The 25,809-nt window shown below is 46.9% G+C and overlaps 1 protein-coding gene across 1 annotated transcript in view; it reads right to left on the bottom strand.

Annotated features, from left to right (window-relative positions):
- Positions 1-238: 238 nt before the first annotated feature.
- The window catches only part of Cacna1c (calcium voltage-gated channel subunit alpha1 C), a 650,592-nt gene continuing 625,021 nt past the window's right edge, over positions 239-25,809 (bottom strand). The window contains exons 41-49 of the mRNA XM_047548297.1: positions 21,022-21,123; positions 18,956-19,083; positions 18,340-18,474; positions 16,994-17,346; positions 14,121-14,249; positions 11,262-11,368; positions 10,460-10,563; positions 8,349-8,684; positions 239-7,646 (exon numbers count right to left, since the gene is read on the bottom strand). Of these exons, the coding sequence (XP_047404253.1) occupies positions 7,344-7,646; positions 8,349-8,684; positions 10,460-10,563; positions 11,262-11,368; positions 14,121-14,249; positions 16,994-17,346; positions 18,340-18,474; positions 18,956-19,083; positions 21,022-21,123 (1,697 nt within the window). The 3' untranslated portion in view covers positions 239-7,343. The remainder of the gene's footprint in view (positions 7,647-8,348; positions 8,685-10,459; positions 10,564-11,261; positions 11,369-14,120; positions 14,250-16,993; positions 17,347-18,339; positions 18,475-18,955; positions 19,084-21,021; positions 21,124-25,809) is intronic.

Genomic DNA, 25,809 nt, shown 5'->3' with positions numbered 1-25,809 from the left:
GTATGAGGGTAGGAAGGACAGTAGAATGAAACAGACATTACTACCTCATGTACATATGTGACTGCATGACCAATGTAATCCCACAACATGTACAATCAGAAAAATGAGAAATTATTCTCTATGTATGATTTATCAAAATTAACAAATGTATTCTACTGTCATGAATAACTAATTAGAACAAATTAAAAAACTAATAAAAAAAAGAAGGGATACGGAAGAGGGAAGGAAACAAACCAAGGTTGACATTGTTAAGAAATTTATTTGCAATTCTTATTTTTTGTGTTTTTTGTTTGTTTTTTAAATAACATCATTCCGTAGATAAAAATGCAATCTTACAGGAATATACAATAGCTTCTCACACAGAGATGACCCTGAAGCTCTTCTGGAAAGGTTTCCCCTTCTAGATCCCTGGCCTTGCTCAAGGGCGAGAAGGCGTGGCAGGCGAGACCTTTAACAACGGGATGGTCTGATTACAGACTGTACAGCAATATTTAACCCAGGCAGACTGTGAAGTCCTTGAGACTGGAGGGGCAGGAGTGGGGGTGTGCAGGTGTGTGTGTGGGATGGTGACACAGAGGCACTGTCCACCTCTCGGCATCCCTCTCTCTGAACAGGTATGATACAGGTTGGGTTGGGGGCATGAAGGCGGTCCGAGCAGGAGGATGTGAGGACAGGATGGACAGGCTTCATCTGGACCCTCTTACATGGGGGGGCATTTTGCTCAGTAGCTCTGGCATGTTGAAGTAAAAGAGCAATGTTATGAAGGTAATAGTCATTCCAGTGCTTCAACCACTGGGATGTGTCACCCCAGATCTTAATGAACTTGTTCGTTTTTTTTCACTGGTTTTTCCAGATGATTACCATCACAGATATTTCCAAACCTGGTTATTCCTTTGTCACCCCTGGCCTATTTCAGTGCAGAACCTCTGTCCCACTATGGCATAGGAGAATCGCATGTGTTCTGGGAGGGTAGGACTCAGCTACAGAGTGGTGCCTGGACCATGGGTAGGGAAGCCGAGGGATGGATTCCGAACTCGGGTGGTGGGATGCAGCTGACGCAGGGTCGGGATGGTGTGGGGAAGCAGGGAAGTGCTCACAGCATTTGGACCTCTGAGATGCCTTCTCAAGGAGCCCTTTGCACAGCATTGTTAATTTACAAACCATCTGTCCTTGATTCTCAAGTCCCTGCCTGACTTTGTGTAGTTTCTCCATGTTGGGAAGTCTTGGGGGAGCATCTGGTGATCTATCCTTTTTTGTCCCTTTTACGCTCTACAGAAAGGAGACTTCTCTCTTCTCCTCTCGACAATTCAGGAGACACTTCTTCAAGGGGGTCTGAAACCTGCACCCTCAGGTTCCATGATAATTGAACCCCTGCTTACCCGGTGCCTGCTCACCCTCCTCTTCCTTACCCTCCTGCATATAATCCTGAGGGCTCTAAGAACACCAGGCAGGAATTCTCCAGACCCACGGAGTCACCAAGAACCATTCAGTCCATTTCTGCATGTCTTCACATAGAAATTACCTCTCTTAAAACCTACACCCTCTTCCACCAGAGCTTCCACCAGATAATGACCTTGAGGAAGACCATGAGTGATATTTTGAATGGAAAGTTGATATAAATGGCATGTTATCCATTCTGGAAGGTTCACACAAGTCAAATTATTTAGATTCTGAAAATTGGGGTGCACAGGATGCCCCACACAGGGGGCACACCCCTGAAGGAACAAGTACCTGATCTGAAGGGAGAGAATTTGGCTCTGGTGACATGACATATGAAACTTTTCTCTAATACCTGGCCTTTTTCCTGTGTTCCTTTTTGTTAGCAGAAATTTCAGAGAATTTTCCTGGGAAATCTCAACTCTGACTCCTCTCGAGGTTGCACTGTTTCATCATGCTGGGCACATCCAGCTACAATCTCCACTCCGGCTTCAGAAATGGATTAAAAGCGTTTTCTGATACACCCGAGTCCCAAGTCTTTACCAGCTCATGTGCTGTGGGTGAAACTTCTTCAGGTCATTGCAGGACAAAGTGTCAATTTAGGAGTGTTAGTATTTTCTCAGTGCAGGTAAATAATATTTATTCCATGATAATAATAGGTTCAGATGGCACCATTTCCACCCAAGGAAGTTGCTCTGGTTCTCTCAGTGTCCCCTCTACAGGGTCCTCACCCTTCTATGGAAAAGTCACTGATCAGGAGCTCAACCTCATGCTGGTACCTTATGGTGTGTGTGTGTGTGTGTGCATGAGAGATGAGAGACAGAGAGAGACAAAGAGAGACAAAGAGATATTGATTCAAGTGTCTCCCCAACACTGGGAATCTGGTAGAAAACTGCTTACTTGTTGTGTTGGTATCTGGTGCCACGAAACAATGTTTTGTTGCTTTGAAAAATAATAAATAAATAATATATAAAGTTAAAACAAAAAACTATAAAAATCTGCACAGGGACTCCTTTCAACTCTGACCCTCTTCTAGGCTGAGTGGAGGAGGACAGCAGGGAGTTGGGGAGGAAGGGAGAAGAAAGGACTTCCAAGAAGAGGCAGAAGTGCACCATCCCTGAACCCTGACAATCCTAGGTTACTTCCAGCTTCACAGCCTTCCCTTATATCACCACAACAAGCAGCTTCTGAAGAACCTGGCCTTAGGTGACTGAGATGGGGTTTCTCTGGTCTTTGACAGGAGCCTGCTACAGCCTGTCACTGGCTAACGCAGGGTAGGGGCGTCTGCCAGGTGACCTGACTCGGTGGGGAAGACAACCCCGGGTTGGAATTGTAATTTTCTCATTTTCTAAAGTAGATCCTTGAGGCTCTGGCCTCTCCATGGTGCTGGTCATTATGGGTGGCTGAACTGAGCACTTCTTTCCATCAAATGGGAACAGACACCTGGGGAGTCAACACCTGCCCTTCTCTTGCCTCAACGTCCCCTCTGGTTTTTTGTGCTGACATTTCTCTCAGAGGCAGGTCTTTAAAAGGCAGAATTTGCCTGCACTCTAAGAGCAAGTTTTGACTTCCTGAGTTTTAAGCATCTCTTCTGGAAGTCAGATGACCCTTTCTTAGCCACTTTGCTAAAGGGTTTCTAACCCCTAGACAATAAGATTTCAATTATTCTAGGTCCCTAGGTATAGAGATGCCATTTTCCTCGTTGGCAACATTTTCAATATGGGTTCATGAGGCTATCACCCTGACCACGAGGGTTCCACTCACACCTAGCCTAAATCCTCTATTTCTCTGCCTGTGGGCTCTGGGGGGTGGATCAACTGTCCCCTGTAGAGCAGCCACCATCCTCTGCTGACTTCCAGTCCCCTCCTTCTCAGGGTGTTCTAATCCTCACAAGGACATGGCTTTGCCATGGGAAGGCACACTCAGCAGATGCCCTCCTGTCTTCAACTGGTCAGTCCTGGATGGAGAAGGGCTATGAGAAAGTGACAGGCACCTGGAATTTAGAACCAGGGAAACAGGAGGGAGAATGACAGTCTTGCACCTGAACTTGATTATTCTAGTCAAAGGGAAGATTGAGGTTAGGAAGTGGGAATGGGGTATGCCTAACAGCTGCTGAACCAAAGCAGGGGAAATTTCATGAATCAAGCAGAAATCTAGGAAAAAGTCTCCTAGAATAAGGCAGAAAGGAGACAGCTGGCATCTTTCTCTGTTTGATGTGTGCATGCACTTGAAAAACTTTTAAAGATCAAGGTGTGGAAATAGAAAAGAAAGGGCTAGTCAGAGGAAAAACGAAGTTTTCCAAACTGCAGAATGTAACTGCACTCCTTCAAGTTCCTTGGTCCTCAGTCACTGGACACTTTTATCCTGGCACTCAGGGGCTGTCAGAAGGGCTGCAGAAGATGCCACTCTTTTTTTGGGTTTTGGTAGTACTGGGGATTGATTGAACCCAGGGATGCTCTATCACTGAACTACAACCCCCAGCCCCAGTCCTTTTTATTTTTTTTTTATTTTGAGACCAAGTTTTGATAAGTTAAGGAGGAGGCCGTGATCTTCCTACCTCAGCCTCCCAAGTTGCTGGGATTACAACCCTGTGCCACCACACCTAGCTTTGCTGATGCTATTCTTGTCAGGTGCAGGGAGAAGACCATTCTGGTCTTTTTCCCTGTGTTGGCTATGGAGAAGACAGCCCATGGAGGTGAGGGTGTACGACACTGAGGAGCTGTCATGAGCCCAGCCTGCAGTCCATGCCATTGCACAATGGCACTTGGTGATGCAGAGTGGAAGTTCAAAAGGAAAAGAGAAGCAGAATGAAAAGTATGAGTGTGTATGTGTGTGTGGGTGCAAGTGCATGCATATGTAAAAGCAATCAAAATTCCAAATTTCTTTCTAGGGTCCAAATGTAAGCAAGAATCAAATATCAATTCAAAAGGACTCCCCTCTCCTTCATAACCAAAATCTCAGCAGCACAGTGGTAGAAATTTTGGGAAACTGGATAAAGAATGACAACTAATCTTAATTTCTAAAAGACCTTGTCAGTACTGAAAGAAACCATGAGTGTCTGGGTGGGTTGAACATGGAAAACCATGAAGAAACACTGTTTCTAGACTCTGGTTAACTCAGGAGTATTGGGTATATTTTTCCATGTTTCCATGAATCAGTTCATGGAAGTGAAACTCATCTTCACCAAGGAATGGACAGTCCCCTACTGTAATTTCTAACCAACTGGAACTGGAAGAGATCCAGTGGGTAAATTCTGGGTAAACTGTTGGGTGCTAATTTCTCCCAAACAGTACTTTTTCAACTGTCATTAGTGTAATTGAAGGACACAGCACTAACAAGGTGATGTTCCAATGAACATAAGATATGCCCCCATAAAACCTGTTGCCTCCACCATTGTGAATTCCTGATACTCTCTCTCTTGTTGGGGTCCCACTCACTGACACATACATTAGTGTGGGTCTGGAGGGAATTCTGCTGTAGAGTGAGGAAAGGATGACCTGAGTCTGACAGTGTGACTTCTGTAAGGATCAGGGGTTCACCCAGTTTCCTCTCTCTAGCAGAACTAGCTCCATTTGGGTAGACCAGTTGTCTGAAGGTAGGCTACCCCACCCCTCCCATCAGTTTGAACTTAATTTCATCCTCTGCCAGTGTGGGAGTTACTGAGGAACCCAAACCTTTGTGCTGTGGGAGTGACCAGAAAAGACAGTCACCTCTTCCTAGGGGGATGCTCATGCCTCACTGCACCTCATGGAAAGGCTGCTCTTGGACAAGTACTGAGTCAGAGAACCACAGCAGAGAGGAGAGAGTGAAGACCTGAATGAAACATGTCCTGGTCTCTGAAAATAAGACGTGGTACACATATACCCTATCACAGGGGTTTGGAAGAATTGAGGGAAAAGGAAGTGAACACAAGATATGCAAAACAGTCATGTCTGAACCTGTTTGTGGATAGAAGAGTAATGACTTTCGCTGGGGATACCTTTGTGCATTGTACAAGTGAAAAGAAATATCCTTCCTTTCCCCCAACCACATATAGAAAAGCACTTGAGTTCAAAGGTAAAGCTTGTCACACTCCAAATACAAAATGGTTTACTTTACATGCAGCAAAATATACAAGAAGTGAATTCAAAAACAAACTTAATTCATTATATTCGCTTGGCACAATTGCAATTCAGTTTTAAAAAAATATTTGAAAAATACTGAAACTGACCTGAATTCAAGTATAACGGTTTCTTCAACAGAAACATTATCAATGCAATAAAACATTACACGGAATATATCGAAGCAAAATGCCTTCTTGAGTTTTTTTTTCTTAAATTTCTGTGTGTTTTTTAAATACAGTTCTAATGCCAACACGACTCACAATTGTATTTTTAAAATGAATATTATTGCATTGTTTTTGCATATCTTGTGGGACAGAAAATGCAAAGAGTTACTGATTCCCGTTTCAGAAGCAGAGAAAGTGGTTTGTTTTTGCTTTCAAATGGCCCTAGATTCAGATCTCCCCACAGTGAAGCCAGAAAGGGGAAACTCTGCACTCATCTGTGTGCATGGGCACACTGCGTGGGTGCATATACGCTCTCACAACATAGACATGCACACAAACAACCCACTACACACACACACACACACACACACACACACACACACTCTCGCTCAACACACACTCACGCTTCCTCTCGCCTGCACCCACCCACACACCCAGCATAAGAAGGAAACTAACCCAATCGCCCTTATGTGCAAGACTTATCAAGTGCATTCATTGCCAATTACCTTTAAATTATAAAACCAAACCAAACCAGAAAGAAAAGTTGTTACTACCTAAGGAAATTAACAAATTATAGAGCATACACGATGGCTGGTAAAACTCTCCTACAGCAGCTACTGAACCGTCCCTCCGTAGAAAAAGGAAACCGCAACTGTTTAAAGAATACAGTAAAACCAAACCTGGTTTACGTATGAAAAGTGAAAACAGTAAGGTGGGTGGATACAAAATTTGTAAACGCTCTTCTTCCTTCCCTCCCCCTGGGAAAACAAAAAATAAAATAAACCAGGAGGAAAAAAAAAAAAAGGAAAAAAGAAAACTGCAACATGCTGTCAAGAAAAAAATGTCAAACCACAAAACAAAAGAGCGCTCAAGGGAAGCTCAGCACCACCTCCTTCGGTGAGAGCCAGCGGCTCCTTCCCCGGGCAGCGCCAGCTCGGTCCTGTCCTGGCTCGCGCTGACGCTGGCCGGACTCTGATCTGCAGCTCTTGTGCCTCCTGCAGGCAAAAGGATCCTGTCGCGGCGAGCGGAGGTGGCTGGGGTTGCAGCCGCGGGACTCGGGGTGAAGACACCACGCTGCCCGAGACCCGGGCTCTGTGCGCCTGTCCTCCAGCGCTGCTTCCTCCTCCACCTTTCCTCGTCCTTCTCTGGTGGACTGGGCTCCTGCTGGAAGTCAGCTCCTCTTTCTTCTCCAAATGCACAGGGCCTGGCTTTATGGGGACAGTGAGGCTCATACAGAATGTGTGCAAATGATTTTTTACAAGCGAAGTTGAAAGACACCCGTTTACTCGAGGGTCCTTTCTGAGCGAGCCGCCGCAGGGAGCGTAGGTCCTTTCTGGCCGGAGGCGACGCCGACCCGGCGCAGGGCTGACAGCGCAGGACGTGCACCCGGGCCTCGCTCTTCGCCGAGATCTTCCGCCCGCTTCTCGCCCGTCGCTCGGTGGACACACTGCCTCGCAGCTTCTCTTGCCCCTGAAAAGCGGGCTCTCACACCACCCAGCTCTGCGTCTTGTCCCGACAGAAATGAATGAAGACGCTGTTCCGGTTAACTCCAGGTCACGAGAACAGTGAGGCACTTCTGAAACGAACCCATTAGGAACATTGAAACAAATAAAAAACCCGGCGTCTCCCAGCCCTGCGACTACAGGCTGCTGACGTAGACCCTGCTGTCCTGGAGCTCCTCCTCGCTCCGGCCTCGCCCCAGGGCGCGCGCACAGCTCCCGTCCTCCTCGCCGCCCGCCCTGTCCTGCCCCGGGTCCCTGCAGTTCACAAAAGGTAGTAGGGTGCCGTTGGGGCTCTGCTGGGCGCCCCCACTGAGGATGCTGTCGGCCGCGTTCTCCATCTCCTCTATTGTCATGTCGCAGGCGTCCGCCAGCTCCTGGGTCGTAACCTCGATGAACTTGGGATCTTGAGCAAACTGCCCCAGTCCTTCTGAAATCAAGACCTGCAGGGGAGGGTATGGAGAGAAGCAGAGCTGCCATTAGAGGGTGGAGACACTGTCGCAGCCTCTTGCTCTACCTCCCCGGGATTTCTCTAATTCCCTCCAGCACTTTTCCTTTGAAAAGGTTCCTAGGAAGCTTGTCATTCTGGTCACTCTGCTTTGGTTTGTTCCAGTATGTTAAAGGTCCCCTAAGATGTGCCAGACAGAGGAGAGCGGAATTGAGATTCTGGTTCTAAACCAGTGACTCTCAATTCTGGTTGTACATTAGAATCATTAAAGAGCTTGGCAAAATCTGTTTAATTTGTCATGGGTTTCCAGAGCTCTGCCAGTCATCCTGAACAGTCAGGGCTGAGAAACACAGATCTTGACATTCTATGCACAAAAGCAGTGGGAGCTCATATCTGTGGGGTGAGTAGTCACAGCATGCTGCTAGTTTTCTTAGGATTCGCTTCCTGTGACAGGACCCCATCACTCAGTGGTTTCTTTTTCCCTCTGCATGGCCCAGCCTCAGTAAGGCCAGCAGTATTTTGTGGGCTCAAAATGATATGCACCCCGGATCATTTTACAGACCCTGAGTGTGAAGGTCTTTCTCTCAGAAACTTGACATCCAGTTGATCTGGGAAAGAACCAATTCTTCATGGCAAGACCCTTTGCTGCCCTTGGCCTCTCCCTCCCCTGTTGGCAGTGCCACTTGGAGTCACCTACCGCTTCTACCAGGCTGCTGGCACTGCCATGGAACTGCCTCCCGGGGGCCCCAGCCTGAGTGGGCACCGTGAGGGAGACCGGCCGGGCTCTCCTGATAGTGCTGCTGCCCCCGCCGCAGGAGACGGTCTCCTCAGACCAGGAGCTACAGTGGATGGACGGGAAGCTGCTGTTGAGTTTCTCACTGGACTCGGCCCCTTCCAGCCGTAGGGTGGGGATGGGCTGTGGGGGCCAGGCTCGGCTACCAGGCGTGGCAGGTGGGGTGGCGCATGGCCTGGGGAACGTGGTGGGGGAATGGCTTCTCTGGAGGAGGGGGCTCAGGCCTGCCACTGCCAATGCCTGTGGACACAAAAAAGCAGTGTTACCCGGAGTGGTCAGGACTTGAGTAAGCTTTCTGAGCAGCTTTGCAACTATTATTTTTCAGTGAGTTCTGCCTGCTTGGAATTAACACTACCTCCATCTTTACCCATTGAAGTCTATCTCTCTGAGACCTGAGGTAAGTTTCAGCAATTTCAAGATATGTTTTAAGAGCACATCAGTCTGAACTGATAGGAGCAATTGTGTTGAATCAAGATTAACCGCTATCTAGTCCATCCCTGTCACCTCTTAGGTTTGAATTCTCTTGCTCTTGGTTTTCTCATCAGTAGAATATAGAGAATAATGATGATTGTATCATCTTGTATCATCTCTATCCATCTGCCTATGGGGTCAGTGTGAAGTTCAAGTGAAATAATAACCAGTAGGTTTCTTTTTTTTTTTATTTTTCCCATGACTTAGGTCATTAACAATGCTCTGCCACTGAATTATTGTTTAAATCTTCTACTGCATCATAACCAAATGATTGCATCCTCTGTCCCCAAGGCTCATGAGCATCCAGAGGGCAGGGCTCATGGCCTACACTGTTGCTGCCACCATGACTTACTCAGCAGTGTCAGCTGCTTGAATGTGAAGCATTCATGGGAGAGCATGACACCGTGGTGGGAAAGCCCAGCTCTGAGAGGCAAAGAAGATGAGAACATCACCACATAGGTGGAGGTAGCAGAAAGGCACAAAGAGGAGTCTACAAATAAGGAAGAGCTTCTCTCCTACTAGCATGATGAGAACATGGGTGAAACCAACTCCTAGAAATCATAAAATAGCACTCACAGGATCCCCACATCCTGCCATCCTCTCCTCCACAGCTCACATGGTCCCCAGCCTGGGGTTTCTGGGTCACTGAAGAACTAAGGGAAGTATAAGTCTGTACTCAATATTGCAGAAAGCCCAGTGGAAACCATCCTTTTAAGGCAATGCAACAGGCTAAGCAAAAGTAGCTTTGAGCTGAAATAATAACTTAGCTGAGCCACACCGGTCATCTTCTGATTATAAGCTCTGATTGGCAGTTGAATGCCTCTGGGTACAAAAAATGTCATTGAAAGCATAGGTTCAAGGTAAGGGAGTCTAGAATTAAAAACCTAAAGAGGTTAAGGAACTCAGGTTTAGTTCCCACTTTCCATGGAGGTGACAGACTGGCCTTGATCGCTCTTTGAAGTTTTTATAACTGGCAATATACTTTATACTGGTGCCTTGGATTTTGCCAGCTCAGTTCAAGCCAGCCACACCAAGAGTCCTTTTATATAGAGAATCTCCCTGGTTCTGTTCTCCTTGGATACCATTCCTACTCTTGATTGTGCTGCTGGCAGGTGCTTTGATTATTTCCATGTATCGGTGGATGGATTTCTGTGCAGTCCACTTTATAGGTGTATTCAGATCCTAGGGATGGCAACATCTGCCTGAGTGCATGTAATGTAAGCCAGTATCTGAGGGTGGGAACACTGGTGGCACCAAAAGGAGAATGCTTAGGAGGGATCCTGCAGCTCCTGGTCCCTCAGGATCATGAGAGGAGTTCCTGCCTACCACAGTTTCCTAGGTTTCTTAGATAAGGCATGAAAGAATTTGCTAAGGCTCTGCAGAGGAGTGGGTGGCCCTACTTCGAGTTGTTAGGGCCTGGGGTAGGATGTACCAGTGGTCTCAGACAGGGAAGACTGATGTGTATCTTGAGGATTCACCCACCTTTCTAGGGACTATCTGTCATGCGAAGTGCTGGCCAGTGGCCTGTCTAAAAGTGTGTGTACCTGATGATGGACCAGATGCAAGGGTAGGACTGTCTTCTGAGAGATGTCTCCCCCTTGATTCTTCTGTCGCTTCAGACACTCTAGGTGGAAGGAGGCCCTTCGACCTGCAAAGGCAGTCAAAGAACCAGGATCAGGGCAGCAAGAGGGGACATTGTCTTGGGACAATTCTGCTATAGTTTGGATCTTGAATGTCTCCCAAAGACTCAGACCCCAGTTAGGCAGCTTTGGGAGGTGGCAGAAACTTGAAGAGGTGGTGCGAGAGGGTTTACGTCAGTGGTGGTATGCCTTTGAAGGGGTTTATGGGATGGTTGTCTCTTTCTCTTTCTCTCTTTCCTTTCCCAGCCAGGAGGTGAATGAGATTCCACCATAATGTATGGCCTTACTCCAGGCCCAAAATCATTGGGATCAATTGTCCATGAACTGTCCTCTAAAACTGTGAGCCAGCATGAATTTTTCTTCTTTTTAATTTTTATTGTCTCAGGTATTTTGTTGCACCAAAAGAAAGCTGACTAACACAGACTCATGCCCAGGTGGTACAAGGAGTAGTGTCAGTGGCCCTGGATACACTCCTCTTCACCCCTTGCCTTATCTCTGAGACAGACAGAGTAGCATACGTGTAAATCCCATCCCAGCATGCCCTGCCTTTGGAATTCTGTCTTATTGCTTTGGAAATCTGCCCAGATCACTGCATGAAGATTGTCTAGGCCAGACCTCCACAGTTTCTCAATTATCCCTGGGTACCTGACAATGTCATCTTGGGAGTGACCGCTGGCCATATCTGGAGAGCAAGGCATGTCTTTACCTAGTGAGGCAGAGCGGAGGAAACCCCTCTTTGGAGATTGTCGGATGTCCCTCTTGTCCTCCTCTGGGGGTGTCAGCTGTCGATTTTCATCATCCTGGTAGGAGAACCTGGAACAGAATTCTTGGGGCTTGTTCCTGGAGGCTGAGCACCACGATGCATAGGCACAGCTGCCACCCCCACAAAGCAGTTTGCAGTTTTCCTAGTGAAGGAGCCATTGCACCCTTGTGCTTCCATACAGGTTTAGGGAAGGGGCATCAGGGACTTGCCACCCCACGACATTCTGCCCTGCTCTTGGCATCATAGGCCTGTTTGCTCTTTATGTACAGCTGTCTATCTCATGAGCCTTGTCTTTTTTTTTTGGAGGCGGGCAGTGCTCACATTAGGAATCAGAGCCAGGACCTGGCACATGCTAGGCCAGTGCTCTAGCACTGAGCTACACCCCCAGCCCTGAGTCTTGCATGTCTGATTTGAGGCAGTGGAATCACTCTTTGGTCAAAGGTATTGAGAAAGTTGGAAAAAATTCTAGGCTCACAGATTTCCTCAGGAGTGGCCTAGGCTTCAGATTTTACATGTGCTCATGCTGTTGACCTTGGCTATGCTCAGTGTTAGCCCAAACTTATCTCTCACTCCCCAGTTCCTTCCTGTCTTGGTAACGGTTCATCTACTTTGGTCAGTTTTTTTAATTTTTAATTTTAATGCTGATTCAACCCACTGAAGGGATTTCACAATCCCTAGTGGGCCAGCCTACAATCAGATGAGGCCACTGACTCTGTCCCTCATGTTATCCCTCACATCTTTTTAAAAGAATTTATTTTTTCATTTATTTATTGGTGCTGGAGACATGAACCAGGACCTTTCATGTGTTAGGTACCACTGAGCCTCCAGTACCTCTCACATCTGGAGGGCAGAGACTGCACAGCCCTCATTTCTTTGGATCCACCCTCTTCCTAGCAGTGACTGAGCCCTTGTAGATGTACAGGGAAGTTTGTTGAGGGCAAACCTGTTTTTATGCCTCCAAACCTTTCTCTCATTCTCAACTAGGTAAGCCCTCCTCCTCACACTTTCTTCTTATCCAAATCACCCCCACTCTTGCAGACAGAGCTCTGTTTGACCTATGTATGGAGCATGTTACAGTCACCCAGCCCTTGACCTTCTCTGAATGCCTGTATCCCTCAGCATTTGAACTACTCTGTGGGCAGTTAGTTACAAAACCTCCATGTTATTTCCCTCTTCTGAGTTCCTCTGAGCTTCCTAACTAGTTGGTAAAATAGCCTTGAGTTCCAAGCTGGTTTTCATGACCAGTAGAGCAGCCAGATGTACCAAGCACTTAGTAAGAGCCATAGAGATTAGAGAAATTGCTTTTCCTTATCTCTAGGATAATTGATCATGTATCCATTTGCATTCTCTAAAAGTCAACTTAGAGAATGCTATCGCTCAAGGAGCTTCTGGTTATTTCTTTAGGTTTTATACCTTGTGCCATTGAGTCAAAAAAGCAGAAGGCATCTCACTCCCCACCCCACATTTGCTGAGGGGGCCATGAAGGTGCAGGGAGGTTAACTGATTAGCCAAGTCACTAATCTTGACCAGTACTTCCATGTTCTCTTCACTCCTTCAATCCTTCTGTTAGCCAGGGAGAAAGGAGAGACCTTTGCCACTGTTCAACACAGTTCTCTGGACAGAAAGTCCTGGAGCCCAGGAAGCCACACAGGGAGCTGGCTGTGCCTGTGCCTATTTCAATGTCAAAGGGGTTGCAACCCCTTCCACTACCTGTCTCTTCAGCCACAATTTGCTGTTCTTCAAAACCTTAAGAGGCTAGTCCTTCCTCAGAGTAAAGTGTTTTCAGGAAAGTTTCTAAGACAGGGGATCTGAAACTGTTCAGAATGCAACCCACAGTCCCCAAAACACTTTACAAGGAGAACTGGTAGATACATGCATAACTAGTTAAGGAAATGTTTCACGAAATAATACTTACCCTCATGACATTTGATATATGCTATTATCTATACTAATGCTATTATCTATGCCAAGCTATCCTTTTATTTGTACTTATTTTTGTTTATTATTATTTTAATTTGCACATATTTATGTGATGATTTGATACGTATAGAATGTGTAATGATCAAATCAGGTCATTAATATTTTCTTCTCCTTAAACATTTAAAACTTTTTTCTTGATTGACATGGAATCATTGTACATATCCGTGGGGCCTGTGTTATATATTTCAGTACATGTGTACGGATGTACTGATCAAATCAGGATAATTAATTTTTCCATCTCCTTAGCTTTACTCTGTTTGGATCCTTCAAAGTTCCTCTCTTCAAGTTATTCATAAGTGTATTCACAAGTGTATAATTAGGCTATTTTTCTAAAAGAGAAGGGCATTGCAACCTTCTAATGGATCTAGATCTGCATTTTTAAAGCCCTTCTCCATACATTCCAGCAAGGGCGAACCCAGCAGCCCTAGATTTGCCAACAGTGCCCTCTTCTGGGCCGCTTTATTATAAACAGTTTCCTGAAACATTAGAGTGTCAATATACATTTGTGTGTACCAAGTCTCACTAGAAAATACATTTATGACTGCTGGTTGCAGCCAAAAATGTTTAAGAAACAATGATGAGAAGTTCTCCTGGAAGTATTTTATGGTGAGGAAAGGCCAAGCTGAAAGGGCTTCTGTGTGTGGGAGATGTGGGACTTCCTGTCCCTTTGCAGAGATCACAGATGTCGTGCAGATGTTTTACTGATGTGCAATCTCCTCCCCTCCCCAAATAATGTGCAGAGGAGAGATTTTGGTGACCTGCCCTGTATCCCCAGATTCTTCCTTCCACCCAGGGTGGCTGAGCAGGAGACGCAGGGCTTACATCTCTGTGGAGAGGAGGCTGGGCTCGCTGCAATACTCAGCGTCTTCGCTCATCTTCACGTTGTAGGTCTCATATCGGGACACCTCCTCTTGACACACCATGGCTATCTGGCTCTCCCGGGAGGGGCACCTGAGTGTGCAGGATGGAGAAAATTATAAGGAACTGCCACCCTTCCCCTCTGTCCTCAGCAAGCAAGGTGTCACCCATGCACATGCAGGCACACAGACACAATGGCTGAGGCCTCTGCTTCCTGCAGCTGCTGCTGAAGGCTTTTAAAGAAGGCCCTGGGCTGTACTACACAGGGTCAGGAGGGCCAACTATAGATGGCATGTCCCCGGCTCCGTGGAGTAAAGGCACAGAAAAGAAACCTCATGTAGAGAGGTTTGTTCTCTTGAGCTAAGGGGAATAGGCCTGAGTCTAACCCCTGCTGAGGCTCAGTCCCTGTTGAGTCTGAGTCCTACCTGAGCCCCACACCCTCCCACACCTGGAGGTTCCTTGGATTAGAATGCTTCCCCCTCTGGGACAGGGTTTTCTGCTTATTTGGTCACACCTTCTATAGCTCTGGGCTAAGTGTTCTTCCTCTCCTGTGGGTATGTAGCTCAGTACTTCCTGCCAGCTCTCTTTCTATGGATGCTGTATGCCTCAGACCCATAAAGTCACCTGAGAAAGCTTCCACTTTATCCTCTTAGAACTCAGAGCTTCTTACTTTGACCTTGACCCTGAGCAACACAGGGTCACCTGGTGAACAGCTGCAGATTGCCAAGGACCCCCCAGTCAGAGAGAATGATGACATGCTGGAAGATTTCCATGGAATGGGGAAAGAGGAGTGTGGAATGTGCTTTGGAGCTCAATGGGATGGGCTGAGGGAGGAGAATGGTAGCAGGCAGGCAACACTGCTCCTTTCAGGTCTGTGTGCAGGACATGGGGGCCTGTTCTTAGCAAAAGCAATGCCAGAACTGTGGCTGCCCTTAGCCTTGTGCTGAGACATAAAGGACAGGGCCCAGAGCTGGAACTCTGGCTGTGTTTACCTCTTCATCTGGTTAAGATTTAACACCTGTAGTTTTTATCAACTGTCATGGGAAAAGAGGCAACTGACATTTATGAGCACTTACTATTTGCTAGGCACAGTGTGTGTGTCATACGCCATTGATAGATACATCAGGGGGAGAAGAAAACCCCCTGATGACTGCTCCACAGCTCCTCTCTAAAAATCTCCCCTTATTTAATCTGTATCAAAATTTCATATGGAAATACTCTTCAAGGGAGGTAAGTTAGTTTAGACTGGGAGGCCAATGATGGAAAAATGAGCCTCTTCAAGAAGAGGTTGAGACAAGGTGCACAGGGGAGAATGTAGTACTCCAACTGAGTCCTTGAAGATTGTGGAGGAGGAGCTGGGAGGCAGAAAAGGGAGAGGGCCATCAAGTCAGCTCAGGTAGGCACTTAAACTTGATCTTCTATGCAAAGCCAGCCTTTCAGGTCAGCACATAGATCCAGTGCTGGGCACCTGAGCATAGAAGGTGTCAGTGTGTCTCCTGAGCCCCAGGACACACCCAACACTGCTGTTGGGTGGTAAAAGAAGCCAGTCTTCCAGAGACTACAGTAGATTGGATGGATGGCCAATGTGACTTGCCTGTATCAGACACTGGTAAGTGCCCAGATCAAGTGGCCACTGGACGTTTTTCGTAGTGGGGGTTGAACCCAAGTGCACTTTATCACTGAGACACATCCCCATCTCTTTTTATATTTTATTTCGAGGCAGGGTCTCAATAAGTTGTTTAAGGGTTTGCTAAGCTGCTGAGACTGGCCTTGAGCTTGTGATCCTCCTGCCTCAGCATCCCAAGTTGCTGGGAATTCAGATGTGCACCACCATGCCTGACTGCATGGCCACTTGAAAATGGGTGTTATGAAGGCACAGGAAAACCAGTGGGCAAGTATGCTGCTCCTTGTGTGGAAGCAGCTTTAGGACACATGTCCAGGGGTTTCGCTAGAAACTCACATTTCTTGATGAGTATGTGAGCTGGAGGGCAGGAAAAAGGTGATGTGCCCAAGAACCTGGCATGCTGGGAACCTGTCCAGCCTGCTGGTGCCTCACTATACTACTCTGGAAGAGCAGCACAATCAAGGATGACGTGGCAAGATGCAGAGCAGTGTCCTCTCCCTCCCTGGCCTTGGGGAGCCTGGGCTACAGATGGAAGCAGGCAGGAAACCTGCACAACCCAGGCTGCACTTCTGGGGCCCAGAGCACAGAAGCAGGCACCTACCATCCCAGTGTTTCATAGCAGTGCGTCCTACAGCACAGGGCCAGGTGGGGAGAAAAGAGTGAGTCAGGAGGGGGGAGTTGCAGTCAAGACCTCCAGGAGTGATTCTACCCTGGGGCAGATAGGTTGATGCTACACAAAAGGGCCACCTGCCCCCGGAAAAATCCCTGCCCAGGGGGTGGAGGAGGGGGTCTGAAGAAAAGGTGATCATACCTTTCCTGACTCGAGTGGGTGAAAGACCAGGTTTGGGCAGAGGTTTGGGAAAGGGCAGAGGGGATGGTTTCAGTCACATAGCCTGAATTCACATGTCTCAGAAGACCACAGGCCAGCATGCATTCACTCAGGAAGAATGAGGGGAGAGGGGCTCTGTCAGAGGCTTGGCAGCTCAGGACACAGCTGGCCCACTGGATGATGCCGACTTATCCTGCGTGTGGCTGCCATGTTGAATCAAGAGCGTGACTTGGGTGGAAGCCTGGCTCCGACCTCTCTTGCTGAGTTCTGGGGTAGCAGCCTCAACTGAAGCTTGAAGAGTGGTTGGGGGCCTGAGGGTGAAACTCTTCTCCATCTGGTGTGCCCTAGGCTAGGGTGCATGAGACCCCATCATGGGCTGCTTACCTCCTAGAGTTGAGCTTCCACGTGGACTCCTGCACCCGGATAGCAGGAGACAAGGGGGGCCCATGGCCCTCCACAGTGCTGACTGTGCTGGGGTAGCCGGTGGAGGGGGGGAAGCGGCCCAGGGCTGTGTTGTTGGCATTGTTGATGTTGGCATTGGAGCCAGTGGATGAGTAGCTGCTGGGAGTGAAAGTGGAGTCCACCAGTTTCTCATGGGAGGGTGATTCAGTGTCGCCTTGGTTGTTACCAGCTTTGTTGATATGCAGTGGGCGTTGGGTAGTGAAGGTCTGGGGGAAAGCGCTCCGGCTGTCGCTTTGGTAGTAGTTGACGTGATTGACAAGCAGGCCTCCTGCCCTCTGTAGGTAAGATGGGAGAGAAGGTGGAGGAAAAGACCCCTGACTGCCTCTCCTTCTTTGAGGGAGAAGCACTGGACAGGTAGGGCAGAGAAGTGCAGACTGTCAGAACATTGTTTTCCCACTATAGAGTCAAGTTTCTGGGTTTTGGGGCAGTGTTAGCATGGCACTGTGTCCCTGATGCCATTCGATATGTATAAGAGTGAGGATGATAAGTCATGGGCTAGATGGACTGATTTTACCTCACTGTGTGCTCTATAGCCCAGGAGATAGGCATGGGGCCGGGGAACAGGTGGAATAGGGACCTGGTTCCACAATGGTTGGTAGCTTCCTCTTTGCTATAGAAGGAATTTTAGCCAAACACCTTTGGGATGAAGCAGGTAGCTCAAATGACTGAAGAGAGCCCAAAGTAAGAGCTGTGGTCTTTTGGCCCAGCCAGGTTTAATTGCTACCAATGATCAGCCTTGGTCTCCAAGAGAGGAGAGACAGGCCTGGAGGGGAACTTGGTGATCCAGACAGCACATACCCATTCCACAGGGCAGCCACCACCTGTTCTAGCCTCTGCCACTATGTGGGAACACAAATACAACATGGCCAGGTCCTCTGGCTTTTTCTATGAAAAGCCAGAAGTCCAGATTTTTACTTGGACATACCAGATGTTGAGGTATCAGCAAGCAAAAGGGGTTGGCAGATTAGATGTGACCCATGGGCTACCACTTTGTAACTCTTACTGTAGAAGTTCTTCCCAGGAAACAGTTCTCTTAGGAACATGTCTACTCCCCAGTTCCCTGAGAGACAGTGACACTCAGAGTTGAAATGTCCTGGGAGGACTGATGTGACAAGGAGTCAGCTTGTAAAGGGTGGAGGATGAGGAGACAGCTGAGCAGAAGGGCTTGGAGCCAACACAGAGTTAAGCCTTTCTGTCTGGGTTTTCTTGGAAGAACCCTAGCCCACCCTTCTTTTGCTCCAAACTGAATTTGGTAAAGAAACACCTACCCTAAAGATGTCATCTTCGGAGGCAGCAGACACAGCCTCCTTCATGGCCTTGTCCAACTCCTCCTCAGCAGTCAGATCTCCAGAGATGGCCCGTCGGATCTCAGGCCCAATGTCATGCAGCGTACGCAAGCCAGCCTGGAACCCAGAGGGAACCGTGAGGATCCTGGTCCATTTGCACTGAGCTTCACAATTAGCCAAGACCCTAGTTCTCCTCCACCCAGTCACTCCACCGTGCAGGTGGACCTCTGAACCAGGTGATGGGCTTCCGTGGACCCCTTTTTGTCACCTAGGATGGAAGACTCCATTCATCTATCTGGAAGGAGTGGAGTCATGCTCAGAAGACCACCAGTGATCAGGGGTTGTCTGGAACTCAGCAGAGTGCATGGGAGCTCTGGAGATGCTGGGAGTACAGGCAGGACAGTGGAGGGCAGTGTGTGGGGAAGAATGCTGGGAGGAAAAGGGTTTGTCACCCCACCTCATATCTGCCTTCAGAAAGGCTTAGCACTCTCAGGAAGTTTCCTGCTCAGCCCCCTGGTAAGAGATCTGGGCCCCCAGTGCCTGAGGAGGGAAACCAGGGCCATCCTTGGGGTAAGGATCCTTCCTGCCAGCCCCTCACCTGCAGTGACAGGGCGTTCCTCTGGGAGGGCTTTCCCACGAGTCCCTGCTCTTTGCGCTTCTTGAATTTCCGGAAGTATTCTTGGATCAGGAAGGTGGCATAAAATTTGCCAACAGTGACTTCATCATCTGAGACACAGAGAGAGAGGAGAATTCGGGGGAAATGGGGATTCAGTTAAACTTCAGTAACTTACTTTTCAGCATCCAAAATTTCTTTAGTTTTTCAATTTAATTTTTTTAGCATAAAAAGAGAAAAAAAACAATAAAAAGGAATATGGTAAAAAGTCTCTTCCACCACATTCCTATCTGTTTAGTTACTTCCTTCTGTTTAGTTACTTCATTTTTATTAGTTTCTTGACTATTTTTCTAGAAATTCTTCATGCAAATAAGCGAATATATTCTTATTCTTACTTATTATTATCCTCTCTTTCTCTTTTACTTTTTTTGGAAACAAGGTCTCACTATGTTAAAACCTGGCTGATCTTGAATCCTGGCTCAAACAATCTTCCTTCCTCAGCCTGCTGTGAAGCTGGGACTATAGATGCATATCACCACACCTGGATGCTAACCAAGGCCCCTTGCCTTAGTTTTTTTTTTAACAGAAAAAGTAGCCTATTGTCAAAATTGCTTCCCTCCTTGCTTTTGGTTTTTCTCCCTGAACTGGCATTGCTAACCCTTATTTGATTCCACCCATGGTCGAATGGTGTCTCCTAAATCCAAACGTTTCTGCTTCAAGATTGGAGGGGGGGCAGTTTTGGAAGCAACACCTTCCCCTTGTTGAAGTTTGTTTTTTCTTCAAACCAGACAGATTGGGTTATCATACCATGTGTTCCTGCTGGCTAGGTACCTGAGATCATTCAGGATTAAATCACTGTCTGTCTTGGGCATGAGCCAGATGGTAGGGAAGCTGTAAGTACCAAAGGGAAATGTTTCATGTCCAGCAAGTGGGCCTTTTGCCCTGTCTCCTGTCCTTTGTGGTTGGGTTAGGCCTCTGGGCTTGTGATGGCACACCTGTTCCTAGCTGTCCTTGAGAATGACCAACTCCACAAAACTGATGGGCCTCCATCTGGCAGGGCCTCATCTCCACATGGGAGGGGAACCCTGGTGATCTCAGTCAGGGAAGTCAGAAGCCCATGTGGGGTCCCAGGTTTCCTCATCCTGGGTGTCTGCTCTGGATGCACCATGCAACCTTGGCTAGCTAATTAACCTCCAAGAATGTCAATTCCTTGAGCAAACTTCACAGAAATGTTATAAACATTAAATAAACAAAGTATGTACGATTTCAAATGGCATTTGACCTGTTCAGGATTCTTAGCCCATCTTGCTTTCCCTTTGGGAGGTGGTTCTCAACAGGGGTGTCACCACTTCAAGAAGCTTTGGAAATGTGTGGGTGCATGTGAGTACATTTCATCAGTTGATTTTAACTTCTTTCAGAGTTGTCTCTTAGCATTTAACTATTGAAAATATTTATTTTAATATACTTTATCTTGGAGTTAAAGCACCTTATTAACAAATATAAGAAGGTTATATATGATTTTCATTTGGGATCATAGTAGGGGCAGTCTCAACCATTTGTTATAAAAGGGACTTCTGCTTAGTAGAGATGAGGAGTACTGCTCTAGGATGAATGAGACAAATTTCAAAAGAGAGGAGGGATGTCAGGGGATTCTTCTTCCAGGGTTCTAGAATAATCCTAGAGCAATCAGTCCAGTGGCTAAGGGGAAACCTATAGTTTGCGGGGTTCCCTTAAAGTTCTACCAAACCTCTATGCATCACAGGGCTTCCCTGTCCCCATAATGCAAAATGAGAATTGCAGCAGACTTCTAAAATGACAGTCTATATCCTAGTTTGTGAAGGGCATTGCACCCTACTATCTTCTAAGCAATTGGACATTTGAGCTCCACAAGATGGGTCAGAAAAAAGGAAGTCCAAGAGAGCCCAGTGGCCTCAAGACATAGGTCTCAGGCTGTGGCCATGTTTCTAATGGTACCACAGCTGGAGTAGAGGAAGGCAGAGAAATCATGTGGGCTGGCAGGTGGCTGAGATGCGGGCATCCAGGGCACTTACCACCCGCAGGGGGCACTACTTGGTCCAGCAGCTTCATGCTGGTCCTCTTCCAGATCTTCTTGATAATGGCCCGCAGCTCCTCGTTGGCTTGCTCCAGGTTCCCTGAAGGAAAGGGTATATGAGGCTGAAAATGATCATCAGCCCCTTGTGGCCCCCTCCCAGGAAGTGGGTCTCTCCAAATATAGAGGGAAGCTGCTTCTGGGGCCTTTGCCCCACACCTCGCCCTGACTCATCAGTTTCTCTTCCTTTGTCAAGGCTACTTTTCTCCCCAGTCTTCACATTTCCACCTCCTTCCTCTTTCCATTTCCCTCTCTCTGTGTTTCCTTCTTTCTTCCTTTCCTCCGTAGCCCCATCCAGTGCCTGGACTGAGCTGTAGCCCCCCAACCCCGAGAGCTGCAGCAGCAACACTCACTCATCACCCCACCAGGATTGCAGTGGGCTGCTCCTCATGGGTGGTGTTTCATGGACCTCCCTGGGCTGCCACAGGAAACAGAGGATGGGAAGGAAGTACAGGGAAGGAAATACAGTGCAGGGGCACATCTGGGTCAGTGGGACGTCTGACTCCTAAGCCTCCCACAGGGCAGTGGTGGCAACACCTAACAGTGGAAGCAGAAATCTGAAGACATTGGGTTCTACAGTTCTGCATTTTCTTTGGGCTTTCTTTCTCCACAGGTAAAACAGGCTTAATGAGATGACTCTGGGAAAAGGGTCTTTTATTTTTTAACCAGGGATTCAACCCTGGGGTGCTTAACCACTGAGGAACATCCCCAGGCCTTTTTCTTTAAAAAAAAAAAAAAAAAAATCAAAACAGAGTCTCACTAAGTTGCTTAAGGTCTTGTGAAATTGCTGAGGCTGGTCTCAAACTTATCAGCCTCCTGCCCCAGCCTCCTGAGTGGATGAGATTACAGAGTTGAGCCACAGGACACAGGACTTTAGTGGGGGAAAGAAAAATTGAGACCTGTAGCAATTAGAGTGGTGTGCTAGGCAGGCTTCTAGATGCTATGCAAGATACTTTCCCCACCCCAATACCATACACATGATACATGATCCCTGAGACTGAGAATATGATACAATTTTACTCCTGATATTTGGGTATGTCAAATGGCACCTATGACCTTCAGCCAGGGAGATGATCTCTGTGACCTGACTTAAACACAGGAGCCCTTTAAAAGTCCAGGGTTCTCACCAGCTGGGAACAGAGAAAAAATGAGAGGTGGACCCTGGGTTAACTAGAAGAGCACAAATGCCCATGCTACAGAATGCACTGTTTCCAGGCTGAGAATGGTTCCCAGCTGACAACAAGTGTGTGAGGACTGCACACTCACAATGGCAGGACATGAAATCCTGAATCAACAACCTGAATGAGCTTGGAGGTGGTGTCTTCCCCAGAGCCTCCAGAAGGGTGCAGAGCATGATTAATACTCTGATTTGGTCTCCCAAGATCCTGAGAAGAGAACTCCCTGGCTGGTCTTCAGATTTATGGAACTGTGAGTTAAACTGGGTGTTGTTTTAAGTGAAAAAAAAGTGGAACATTTTAAACAGGGTTAGGAAGGCAGTACAGGTGATGGACACTGCTATCACATGGAGAGCTGTAGACTGTAGGGTGTGTTGGAGAGCTCTGGAGCCAGACTGACTGTGTTCAAACCCAGGTTTGAAGCCACCCAGGAGAACAAGCAGATGTGGCCATGGAGAGGACGTGAGGACTTTTGAGTTCCTTGTGGGAAGGTCAGATTCAAACAGTAACTGAAGCCAGAGGACAATTTCTGGGTTTCTGATGGAGGCCATCAGTTTTCTTCATGGTGAAGGAAGTCAGAGGTTTTGACATACACAATCTGAGTCCTAATTAAAACAGTGCTGATATCAACTTCTGTACTGGGCTAAAGAGCATCCCCCCAAAATTCATGTCCACCTGGCTGCTTGTAATGAGGACTTCACTGGAAAAAGAGTCCTAGCAGATGTAAATTGTTAAGATGAGGTCACATTGAATAAGCATGGGCCCTATGTCCAATGTTCATGGTGTCCTTACACAAAGCAGAGGGGGCACATAGGAAAACATGGGGAAGGCCAGGTGAAGAGGGAGGTAGAGATGCAGTAACTCGGCTGTGAGCCCAGGAGAGTAAGTGTCACTTGCCACCACCAGAAGCTCTGAGAGTGGCAGGCACAGCTTCTCCCAGCCTCCAGGTGGAACCCACCTGCCTGTACCTTACTTTTAGACCTCTGGTCTCCTGAACTGACTCTTGTTTTGAGGCATAATTTTTTATGGGAGATCCAGAAAACAAATAAGTCTTACAAAAGAATTTTTCATGTTTTTTTCCAGGCCTTCATTTATTCATAAGATCATAAGATCATAAGATCTATGTAACTGTGCAACATCACTGATCATTGCTTTATATTATCAAAGTATTTTTAAGGTTTTTCACTGGAAACAGAGAAGATCCTCTGAACTTGGTGTGAATTTCTCTCACTTCCTTCCACTCACAAAAGCCTGAAGGGTCAAGGCTACTATAAGTCTCATCCTCACAAATTTATATGTTTTCTCACATTTCTTTCTTTTGCCTCCAAGTCCTATGATTTTAACAAGTTCATGGAGAGCCTGGAGGCTCACCCTTTACTGGAGCATGACAGGTGCTTTGGTGGCTATTCTGAAATGTCTGGTTGCAAAGCTTTTCTTGAATTCTTGACTTGCCTATCATTCCCAGAGGCTGGCTTCTCCCTTTATCTCTGGACAAGTTTGACTACAGCAGACTTGCTGCTATTGCTGGTGGTACTTTGTTGGGACCTGGTTTGCTTGGACAGTGCAGCTTCAACATTGCTCAGTCAGTAAGTTTTGCTTCTCTATGGAACCCAAACTTATGAGCTTAGTTTACACCAAGGTTTCAATATCACAGTGTATTCCTTCCAGCAGTCACAGTGTCTTTCCTTCTTGGAGGAGAAAACCCCTCCAATGAACATAAACGAACTAATAGACATGGTAGAAAATATGGAAAGAACAAAACCAAAGGAAGAAGATTCCACCACTCAATATCCATATTAATATTCCATATTACTGTACTAACAAACTTTCTTCTGATTTCCTTCTGTTGTACAACACATGTTCATTACATGTCTGTCTAATTCTTTTTTGTCAGAAATAGGCTTACTGACCACCATTTTGGATTGAATTATTGCCGTGTTACTGATGGCATAGTTTTTAGCCTTTGCTTTCTTTTTTCATTTTATCAGCAGAACTTGGCCTATATTTATTTTTAAAGATTAGCTTATAATATTGACAGGCATCCTGCTGGACAGGTCCTCATTTCCCTTCCTTTCAGTGGTTTCAGCTATTCTCTGGAAGGACTTAACTGAAAGGAGGCACCTCTCCTGGTTATGCAGTAATCTAAATTCCCAGATGCCATTATCTTTCTTTATTTTACAAGTGAAGAGACAGAAATGAGACAGAATAAAGACTTACATGTATGCTGGTGAGAGAGCTGGGACACAGACAGGAACCTACCATCTCCCTGTATAGTGCTCCTTCTGTGGCACCAAAGGAAAACACTGCCTGGCAACGTGGGCTCCAGGGTGAGATGTAAGAAGGGGAAGAAAACACACTGCTCGTCTTGTGTGTATTTTCTCTTGTTACTGTACCAGTTGGTGTCAATCTACAGTTCACATATCAATCATCCACACAGCTGGTTCACAGTGCAGAACCCTGGCCCCACTCTCAGACACTCAGGATTGGTGAATTTGAGCTGGTACCAGGACTCAGCCTTTTGAACAGGTCCCAAGAGCTGATCCTGTATCTCATGGTCTTTTGACCACACTCTAAGAAGCACTATGAATGGCCAGAAGCTCTTAGAGAGCAAGGGCATCTTCTGAGGCATGCTTTATACAGATTTTGCAGAGTGGCTCAGAGAGCCTTTGTGAAAAAGACAGCAGATGACCTAAGATGGGGTCACTGTTAACACACATGGTGCCTCTTTGCAAACTAGAAGGGAACAGTGGAAGTGTCTTTGGGGTGAGGCATTGTCTGAGTAGTGTAGCACAGGTAGGACCTTAACTCCTTCTTATCAAAGGGCGTATTTACCTTGTGTCAGGTGCAGTGTGCACAATGGTATATGATGAAATCCACCATAGTCAGCACCTGTCATTTGTCCCTTTCCCAACATGGGTCATTTTAACTTAAAAGAGAGTTGAGCATTTGAGAGACCCAGCTGTATTCAGTGCAAATCCCTTGAGATGGTGCTGGGGCTGTGTCCTGCTTCAGGTAACAATCATCCCCTTTGCTATTTTGAACTATACCCTATGAGCTTAAGACAACACCCAGAATAATTTCTAGGCTTTGATGGAGAGGGAGAGTTCAAAATACATAAACTAGAGGCCAGGAGGTCATTCAAAAGCAAAGAAAACATGAGCAAGCATGGCTTCTTGAAGATTCAGTGCTATGGTTTGGATGTGATGTATCCCCAAAAGCTCATGTTTGAGACAATGCAAGGTTTAGAGGACCAGTGATTGGGTTATGAGAGCCTTAACCCAATCAGTGAATTAATCACCCTGATGGGATTAACTGGGAAGTAACTGAGGTAGGGAGTATATGGCTGAGGTAGGTAGGTATTGGGGGTGTGGCTTTGAGGTACCTATTTTATATCAGGCAAGTGGAGTCTTTCTCTGCTTCCTGATCATCATGTGAGCCACTTGCGTCTACCACACTCTTCTGCTATGATGCTCTGCCTCTCCTCAACTCCCAAGGAATGAAGTTGGCTTTCAATGGACTGAGACCTCTGAAAACATGAGCCCCCAAGTAAACAT

This window comes from Sciurus carolinensis, chromosome 4, assembly GCF_902686445.1.
Source record: "Sciurus carolinensis chromosome 4, mSciCar1.2, whole genome shotgun sequence".
NCBI lineage: Eukaryota > Metazoa > Chordata > Mammalia > Rodentia > Sciuridae > Sciurus > Sciurus carolinensis.
This window is presented reverse-complemented; position numbering and strand designations above follow the sequence as displayed.